The 10,398-nt window shown below is 45.7% G+C and overlaps 1 protein-coding gene across 1 annotated transcript in view; it reads left to right on the top strand.

Annotated features, from left to right (window-relative positions):
* The first annotated feature begins 6,797 nt into the window (after positions 1-6,797).
* spega (striated muscle enriched protein kinase a) overlaps positions 6,798-10,398 on the top strand; it is a 684,640-nt gene continuing 681,039 nt past the window's right edge. The window contains exon 1 of the mRNA XM_068034685.1: positions 6,798-7,242. Within this exon, the coding sequence (XP_067890786.1) occupies positions 6,798-7,242 (445 nt within the window). The remainder of the gene's footprint in view (positions 7,243-10,398) is intronic.

The following is a 10,398-nucleotide window of genomic DNA, read 5'->3' as shown; positions in this document are numbered from 1 at the left end:
AGACACACAGACAGAGGCTGGCAGACTGACAGACAGATAGACAGACAGATGGAGGGAGCAGACAGACAGATAGGTAGACAGACAGAGGGAGGGAGGCAGACGACTTCCTGGCTAAACAGCCTTTTGCCTTCTTGCCAATGCAGGTGTGTAATGTACAGTGTCAGGTGTCAGATTTAAGGTGTAAATTTAAGGTATAAATCCACATTGCTCTTTCCCAGTAAGGAGCAAGGAGGTTTTGTTAAACTTGTATAAAACACTGTTTCGACCTCAACTGGAGTAATGTGTCCAGTTCCGGGAGCCACACTTTAGGAAGAATGTGAAGGTCATTAGAGAGGGTGCAGAAAAGATTCATGAGAATGGTTCCAGGGATGAGAAACTTCAGTTATGAAGACAGATAGGAGCGTTGGCGACTGTTTTTGGAGAAAAGAAGGTTGAGAGGAGATTTGATCGAGGTATTCAAAATCATGAGGGGTCTGGACAGAATAGATAGAGAGAAACTGTTCTCATTGGTGGAAGGATCAGGAACGAGAGGGCACAGATTTAAGGCAATTGGAAAAAGAAGCAATGGGGAACATGAGGAAAACTTTTTCATGCAGCGAGTGGTTAGGATCTGGAATGCACTGCCCGAGAGTGTGCTGGAGGCAGATTCAATCGAGAGGGAATTGGATTGTTATCTGAAAAGGAAGCATGTGCATGTCTACAGGGAGGTGGGGGAGTGGCATTAGGTAAATTGCACTTTCAAAGAGCCAGCATAGACTCAGCGGGACGAATGGCCTCCTTCTGTGCGTAACAATTCTGTGATTGGAGACTGTGTTACCTCAGCATCTCAGTGAAGAGGGAGCTGTACTCTGTATCTAAGCCATGCTGTAGCTGCCCTGGGACTGTTTGATGGGGACAATATAGAGTCAAAGAGTCATTTACAGCAGAGAAGGAGGCCATTCAGCCCATTGAGTCCATGCTGGCTCTCCACAGAGCAATCCAGTCAGTCCCACTCCTCCACTCGATCCCCTTAGCCCTGAAAGTTTATTCCCTTCAAGTGCCCATCCAATTTCCTTTTGAAGTCACTGATTGTCTCTGTTTCCACCACCCTCGTGGGCAGCGAGTTCCAGGTCATTACCACCCACTGCGTAAAAAGTTTCTTCATTATATTCCGCCTGCATCTCTTGCCCAAAACCTGCAATCTGTGTCCCCTAGTCCTTGTACCATTTGTTTTTCCTTGTCTAACTTATCTAAGCCTGTCATAATCTTGTACTTTTCTTTCTTTTCTTTTGGGCCTCCTTATCTCGAGAGACAATGGATACGCGCCTGGAGGTGGTCAGTGGTTTGTGAAGCAGCGCCTGGAGTGGCTATAAAGGCCAATTCTAGACGCCAATTTATCTGGACTTATAACCCGTAACTGCTGCCTTCCGTGTTGTGTCAGTTGCTGTGAGGCAACTATGGAGTGACCTCTCCATGGCGCATGCCTGGGCAAATTTATGGAGGTTGAGAGTTGCCCAGTCGTCAAAACCCCCCTCTCGGGCTTTCTGGTGGGGTCCAAAGGAGTGCAGGGCACGACGTTTGGCACCAGTATGGCTGCAGGAACTGCCAGAAACATGCCAAAGGTGACACATAACCGCCTACGGATTATCTGTTAGGGTTTACTCCCTTAGCCTTGGTCTCTCCCGAGACGCCCACAAGGCAGTGGGGTTGTTAGGGCCCTTCTATTAAAACTCCCCTCAATCTCCTTTGTTCCAAGGAGAACAAACCCAGCTTTTCCAATCTAACCTTGTAACTAAAATCCCCCCCATCCCTGAAACCATTCTGGTAAATCTACTCTAACATCCTCTCAAGGACCCTCACATCCTTCCTAAAGTGTGGTGACCAGAACTGCTGCAATATTCCGGTTGGTATATAAAGGTTCAGCATAACTCCCTTTTGTACTCAATGCCTCTATTTATGAAGCCCAAGATCCCACATGCTTTACTAACCATTCTCTCAATATATCCTGCCACCTTCAAAGATTGATACACATGCACCCCCCCCCCCCACCCCCCCCCCCCCCCCCCCCCGCACTCTCCCCAGGATCCTCTGTTCCTCCTCTTTGGAACTGAGCCATTAAGTCAATACTGCCTCACCCTATCCCTTCTGCCAAAATGCATCAACTCACTTCTCTGCCCATTCTGCTAGTCTATCTATGTCCTGTTACCGGTGGTTTGTATCATCCTCACTGTTTGCCACTCCTCCGAGTTTGGTATCATCACCAAATTTTGAGATTCTACTCTGTATTCCAAAATCCAAGTCATTTATATATAGTAAAAAAAGCAGTGGCCCCAGCACTGACCCTTGGGGAACACCACTGTCTAGCATCCTTCAGTCTGAAAAACAACCATTTACTACGATTCACTGTTTTCTGTCCTTAAGCCAATTTTTTATCCAATTGGACACTGACCCCCCTATTCCATGAGCCTCAATTTTGTTAACCCGCCTTTTAATGTAGTACCTTATCAAATCTTTTCTTAAAGTCCATATAAACAACATTCAACGCATTCCCTTCATTGAAGGTGGCAGGACAGGTTGAGAGAGCGGTTAATAAAGCAGACAGTATTCTGGGTTTATTAATAGAGGCACAGAGTACAAGAGCAAGGAAGTTATGTTGAACTTGTATAAGACACTAGTTTGGAGTATTGCATCCAATTCTGGTCGCCGTACTTGAGGAAAGACGTGAGGGCATTGGAGAGAGTACAAAAAAGATTCATGAAACTGGTTCCAGGGATGAGGAATTTCAGTTATGAAGATAGATTGGAGAAGCTAGGACTGTTTTCCTTGGAGAAGAGAAGGCTGAGAGGTGATTTGATAGAGGTATTCAAAATCATGAGGGGTCTGGACAGAGTAGATAGAGAGAAACTGTTCCCACTTGTGAAAGGATCGAGAATGAAAGGGCACAGATTTAAAGTAATGGGTAAGAGAAGCAAAAGTGATATGAGGGAAAACTTTTTCACGCAGTGCGTGGTTAAGGTCTGGAATGTGCTGCCTGAGAACGTGGTGGAGGCAGGTTCAATTGAAGCATTCAAAAGGGAATTGGACAGTTTATATGAAAAGGAAGAATGTGCAGGGTTACAGGGAGAAGGCAGGGGAATGGAACTGAGAGAATTGCTCTTTCAGAGAGCCGGTGCAGACACGATGGACCGAATGGCCTCCTTGATTCTGTGATTCTGTTTCTTCATCAAAAAATTCAATTAGATTAGTCAAGTATGATCTGCCTTTTACAAATCCATGCTAGCTATCCTTAATTAACTTGAACCTTTAAGTATCTGTTGGTTTTTCCCCCTGATTATTGTTTCTCTAACCTTACCCACCACTGATATTAAAATAACTGTCCTGTAGTTGCTGGGACTGTCCTTACACCCTTTCTTGAATAAAGGTGTTACATTTACCACTCCCAACTCCTCTGGCACCTCCCCCCATATCCAGGAAAGATTGAAGGATTACGGCGAGCCCTTCCACTATCTCCCCCCACCCCCCCCCACTTCCTTTAGCAACCTGGATGCAAGCCATCTGGACCAGGTGACTTATCTGCCCTGAGCATAGTCAGCCTTTCCAGTACCTCCTCCATCTCAATTTTTACCTTATCCATTGCCTCTACTCTCTCAGCATCTGCCAATATTTTGTCACATTCCTCTTCCATCGTGAGGGAGCTTTACTCTGTATCTAACCCCGTGCTGTACCTGTCCTGGGAGTGTTTGATGGGGACAGTGTAGATGGAGCTTTACTCTGTATCTAACCCCCGTTCTGTACCTGTCCTGGGAGTGTTTGATGGGGACAGTGTAGATGGAGCTTTACTCTGTATCTAACCCCGTGCTGTACCTGTCCTGGGAGTGTTTGATGGGGACAGTGTAGAGGGAGCTTTACTCTGTATCTAACCCCCGTTCTGTACCTGTCCTGGGGAGTGATTGATGGGGGACAGTGTAGATGGAGCTTTACTCTGTATCTAACCCCCGTTCTGTACCTGTCCTGGGGAGTGTTTGATGGGGTCAGTGTAGATGGAGCTTTACTCTGTATCTAACCCCGTGCTGTATCTGTCCTGGGAGTGTTTGATGGGGTCAGTGTAGATGGAGCTTTACTCGGTATCTAACCCTGTGCTGTACCTGTCCTGGGAGTGTTTGATGGGGACAGTGTAGAGGGAGCTTTACTCTGTATCTAACCCCTGTTTTTTTTTTATGTCGAGGGGGCCTTTATTCCTCAGGCCCCCTTTATATACATATTTTTAAAATAACTTTATTAAAAACAGATAAACAATGTACCTGTCCTGGGAGTGTTTGATGGAACAGTGTAGAGGGAGCTGTAGTCTGGGTCTAATTTTAACATTTGCCTGTCGACCACCCCAATTTTTCAGCATGAATGGAGCAGTTAGGGAGCCAAAAACCTTCTTTTTGTCATTAACCCTGTCAGGAGATCCTGTAAATTCATTTACAATTGTTAAAGGGAATGGAAATGGTCAAGTTGTATTGTTGCTTTAAATTGAGTTGTGAGATTTGACAGCGACTCAGACATATAAGCAGCTAAATCTAGGCGTGGAATGTCAATGCCGAGAACCAGGATAAAATAATAAATAATAAGAAATCTAAGGGGAATTCAGGAGAAACTTCTGTATGCGGTGGTGAGAATATGGAAGTCTCTGCCACAGGTAGTAGTTGAGGTGAATAGCATCAGTGTAGTTAGGGTGTGCAGTAGCATAGTGGTTATGTAAGTTAAGTAATAATCTAGAGTCATGTTTAAATGATCCGGAGACATATGTTCAAATCCCACCATGGCTATCAGAGGATTTAAAGTCAGTTAGGTAATAAGTCTGAAATAAAAAGATAGTTTTAGGAATCAGGATCATGAAAGTACTGGATTGTTGTAAAAACCCTCTGATATCTTTCCGGGAGTGAAATGCACCATCTTTACCTGGTCTGGCCTGTAGGTGACTCCAGACCCACAGACTCTTAACTGCCCTCTGAAATGGCCTCACAACCCACCCAGCTGTATACAAGAAGACAGCTCACCACCACTTTCCTTGAGGACAATTAGGGATGGGCAATGAATGCTGGCCTTGCCAGTGACGCTCACAGCCTGGGAATGAATAGAAGTGTGTAAATTCCGTGTTGTTTATTTAATTCATTCCATCATTTGGGCTGCATTGCAATATTGAGCCTTTAATAGCATGGGGAGCCACTGCTCAGGAAATGGCGTGTCTACACTTCACAAGTACATAGAACATAAGAAATAGGAGCAGGAGTAGGCCATTCGGCCCTTTGAGCCGGCTCCACCAATTACTTCAAAAAGTACTTCATTGGCTGTAAAGGGCTTTGAGACATCCTGAGGTTGTGAAAGGTGCTATATAAATGAAAATCTTTCTTTTGCAACTGACTCAGACATGAGGAGAGGGGAGCACCCACCCGAACGACTTGCATTTCTATAGCGCCTTTCACGACCTCTGGACATCCCAAAGTGCTTTACAGCCAATGAAGTACTTTGGAAGTGTCGTCACTGTTGCAATGTAGGAAACGCAGCAGCCAGTTTGCACACAGCAAGATCCCACAAACAGCGATGTGATAATGAGCAGATGATCTGTTTTTGTGATGTTGATTGAGGGATAAATATTGGCCGGGACCCCGGGGAGAACCCCCCCCCCCCTCACCTCTTGTTCAAAATAGTGGCCATGGGATCGTTTATGTCCACCTGAGAGGGCAGACGGGGACTGGGGTTAATGTCTCATCACAAAGATGCAGATTGATCACAATGACTAGTGAACACTTTCATTATCATGTGACTACCAAAATGATAGGAGTGAACTGGATGGACTTTGGTCTTTTTTCGTTCTGTCATCCACCCCCACCACTGTCACTGGCTGCTCTAAAGGGATGAATGTGAGATGTTTGAAGAGAGCTGTGAGTGATGGGAGACAGCTGGGGTTTGGAGAGGAGTGACAGGAGAGAGAGAGAGAGAGAGAGAGAGAGGACAAGGCTTGAGAGAGACTCGTGGGAGACCACCTACCCCTGGGACTGAGCAGAGGGGCAACCATGGTCTGGGCACCTCCAAGCTCTACTACGCAAAACAACTGATGTAAAAACTTATTCAAAAAAGAAGCAAGGAAGAGGGAGCAGGCACTGTCGAGGGGGAATTCTCTGAAGCTTTGCTGATGGCAAAAAGCAGCAGCCTGAACCAGTCAAATCTGTTAAAAATATGGCTCGTTAAAGCATCAGTTCTGGACAGATTTCTCCCCCTCCCTCAAAGGAGATCCCCCCTCAAAATCATTTCAACCTGGAAAATCCTGAGGAAAACTTTATTTAAAAGGAAAGAGGTACGCTAACTTTTTTACCCTTGCAAAAAGTTTTATCGTTTTCAGAATGTTTTTTGCTTAAATGTTCAGAGGTTGGAGATTCTTGTGCAACTACTTATCTTCAAAAATTTATCCCCCCCACCCCCCGAACCTCCTCTCTGTCAACATTTTTGTTTGTTTGACAGATTTATTGAAGACCAGTTTGTGTTTTGCCCTCACTCGCCTCCCTCGACTTTATTTCAATTCAGTAAAAGTTTTTTTTTTCAAACTAAACAAAAACTTTTAGTTTTGAAAAACAAGTTGGATTATTTATTCTTTCCTCCCAACTCTTCTCTTTCTCTCTCTCTCTCCATCCTTTATTCAATTCTATAACATTTTTTTTCAAATTACAAAAGAATTTTCTGCAAAGTTTTAAAAAGGAAAGTTGGATTGGATTATTCTCGCCCATTCTCTCCCTGACTTTCAATTAATTGTATGTTGTTGAGAGTTTTTCACCATGCACACTGCCCAAACTACCCTAACTCTAAAGAAGAGTGGCGATGAGCTCAGTCGCAGTTCCTTGCAGCCCTCTGGAAGAGTCAGGTTGGCAGGGGTAGCTTCTGCTGTGCCCCCGAAGAGGGCCAGGGTCCATGGGGACCAGACTGTGCCCGAGCTGTCTGTTCGAGAGCACTTCCAACCCCCCACCTTTCTCAGAAAGCTGAAGAACGCGGCCATTGGCACCGGCTGTGACATCAGGCTGAAAGTGGCGGTGACTGGTAGCCCTGTGCCCACTCTGGCCTGGTTCAAGAACAATCGCTGGCTTCCCCAAGATAGTGGGGAGTACGGAGCACTGTGGATTCGCGATTGCAAGCCCACGGACGCCGGAGTCTACACCTGCATCGCGCGGAATCTTCTGGGGGAATCCCGCACGTCCGCAGTGCTTGCTGTCCTGGAGTTGGAAGGTAGGACATTCGTCTGAGGGAGGGTGGACGGTGGGAGTCTGGGGATGGGCAGGGGAAATACACACAAATCAGGGCTGTATTCCTTGGCATTTAGAAGGTTAAGGGGTGAATGGATCGAAATTTTAAGATGGACAGATAGGATAGGTTGAGATGTCTGGGACTAGTATGCAGAGTCGGAAAATCAGAAGCAGACCTTTCAAGATGAGAGAAGGAAATACTTGTACAAAGGGTGGGAGAAGTTTGGAACTCTCTTCCACAAACGACAATTGATGCTGGGTCAATTGCTAATTTTAAATCTGAGATTGATAGATTTTTGTTAACCAAAGCTATTAAACGATATGGGGCAAAGACAAAGGTATATGGAGTTAGGTCACAGATCAGCTATGATCTCACTGAATGCCACAACAGGCTCAAGGGGCTGAATGGTCTCCTCCTATTCCTATGTCTTTGCTTTACAGTGGTTTCAATGGTTAACACATTTACCCAGTGTAACACTGAATCACAGGAGGGGCATAGCTTTTGATTAAGAGTTGATGCAGAGCCAGCTGAGAGACTGGAGAAGCTGGGATTGTGCTCCTTAGAGCAGAGACGGTTAAGGGTATATTTAACAGAGGTGTTCAAAATCAAGAAGGATTTTGACAGATAGATAAGGAGAAACTGTCTCCAGTGGCAGGAGGGTCAGTAACCAGATGGGTGTTGAGAATTTTTTTTTACGCAGTGAGCTGTTGTGATCTGGAATGCGCTGTCTGAAAGGGCGGTGGAAGCAGATTCAATGGTAACTTTCAAAAGGGAATTGGATAAATATTTGAAGGGAAAAATTTACAGAGCTGTAGGGAATGAGCAGGGCAGTGGGACTAATTGAATAGCTCTTTCAGTGAGCTGGCATAGACATGATAGGCTGAATGGCCTCCTTCTGTGTTGTATGATGTTATGCTTCAACTATAACTTCAGCCAGATCAATGTAGAGAGCCATCAGCTGGCCTTAGTAGCCCCACTGGACTGGGAAAGGGGTAAAATGATCCAGAGTGCCAGCTCCTAATCACTAAACAGTAAACCCTCCCGGAAAGGTGAGAACAGGATCAGGCTTGTTGGCGATGCCCATTACAGTTAAATAATCTGTTTGACAACCATTGTCCAGATCAGTGGTGTCAAAACTGCGGCCAGCCTCCCACCTTCCACCCTTCATAAACTTTAACTCATCCAAACTCTGTTGCCTGTATCCGAACTCACCCACACAACTCACTGTGCTCGCTGACCTATATTGGCTCCCGGTCTGGCAACACCTCGATTTCAAAATTCTCATCCTTGTTTTCACATTCCTCCATTGTCTCACCACCCCACTCCCTCCCTATCTCTGTAACCTCCTCCAGCCCTACGCCACTCTAACATCTCTGCACTCCTCCAATTCTGGCCTCTTGTACGTCTCCGATTTCCATCGCTCCACCATTGACTGCCGTGCTTTCAGCTGCCTGGGCCCTAAGCTCTGGAATTCTCTCTCTGAACCTCTCCCCCTCTCTCTCCTCCTTTAAGACGCTCTTGAAACCCTACCTTTTTGGTCACTTGTCCTAATATCTCCTAATGTGGCTCGATGTCAAATATTTGTCTGATAATCATTCCTGTAAAGGACCTTGGGATGTTTTCCTACGTTAGAGGTACTGCATTAATGTAAGTTTATTAAAAATAGAGACTTGCTGAGGAGGATTGGAAGCTGAAAGAATTTAGTTCCGGGTTATTGCATACTTGCTACCAGGCCTGGCTGTATTTTAATAAAACCAAAATAGTGCAGATGCTGGAAATCTGAAATAAAACCAGAAAATAAAACCGGGCGGCACAGTGGCGCAGTGGTTAGCACCACAGCCTCACAGCTCCAGCGACCCGGGTTCAATTCTGGGTACTGCCTGTGTGGAGTTTGCAAGTTCTCCCTGTGTCTGCGTGGGTTTCCTCCGGGTGCTCCGGTTTCCTCCCACAATCCAAAAGACTTGCAGGTTGGTAGGTAAATTGTCCATTATAAATTGCCCCTAGTATAGGTAGGTGGTAGGGAAAATATAGGGACAGGTGGGGATGTGGTAGGAATATGGAATTAGTGTAGGATTAGTATAAATGGGTGGTTGATGGTCGGCACAGACTTGGTGGGCCGAAGGGCCTGTTTCAGTGCTGTATCTCTAACTAAAGTGCTGGAAATACTCAGCAGGTCTGGCAGCATCTGTGGAGAGAGAAGCAGAGTCAATGTTTCAGGTCTGTGAACATTCATCAGAACTGGTAAAGGTTAGAAATGTAATAGGTTTTGAGGAAGTGAAAGGCAGGAAGGGGGGGGGGGGAAGAAGAACAAAAGGGAAAGTGTGTGATAGAGCAGAGGGTGGGAGAGATTAAATGACAAAGATGTCATGCAACAAAAGGCAAAGGGAGTGGTAATAGTTGTAGTAAAAGACAAAGTATTTGTCCAGAAGGTGTGTTAATGACAGAATAATGAACATCTCTGTCTGAAAGCAAAACTTGAAAACCAAGACCTGTACAAAGTTAAAAAAATATCAAAATTGTTGAACTCAATGTTGAGTCCAGAAGGCTGTAGAGTGTCTAATCGGAAGGTGAGGTGCTGTTCCTCGAGCTTGTGTTCAGCTTCACTGGAACACTGTAGCAGGCTGAGGACAGAAATGTGGGCGTGAGAACAAAGTGGTGAATTAAACTGGCAAACAACCAGAGGCTCGGGGGTCTTGTTTGCAGACTGAGCGGAGGTGTTCCGCAAAGCAGTCACCCAATCTGCATTTGGTCTCCCCAGTGTAGAGGAGACTGCATTGTAAGCAGCGAATACAGTATACTGAATTGAAAGAAGCACAAGGAAATCACTGTTTCACCTATAAGGATTTTTAGGGCCTTGGATGGTGAGGAGAGAGAAGGTAAAAGGGCAGGTATTACACCTCCTGCGATTGCATGGGAAGGTGCCGTGGGGAGGGGACGAGGTGTCAGGGTGATGGATGAGTGGACCAGGGTGTCACGGAGGGAATGTTCCCTTCAAAATACTGACAGGGGAAGGGAGGGGAAGATGTGTTTAGTGGTGGTATCATGCTGGAGGTGGCAGAAATGGCGGTGGATGATTCTTTGGATGTGGATGTTGGTGGGGTGGTAGGTGAGGACAAGGGGAACCCTGTCACATTTCTG

The sequence above is a fragment of the Heterodontus francisci genome, chromosome 7 (genome assembly GCF_036365525.1).
Source record: "Heterodontus francisci isolate sHetFra1 chromosome 7, sHetFra1.hap1, whole genome shotgun sequence".
Taxonomy (NCBI): domain Eukaryota; kingdom Metazoa; phylum Chordata; class Chondrichthyes; order Heterodontiformes; family Heterodontidae; genus Heterodontus; species Heterodontus francisci.
Note: the sequence above shows the minus strand (reverse complement) of the source record. Positions and strands in the feature narration are given on the sequence as shown.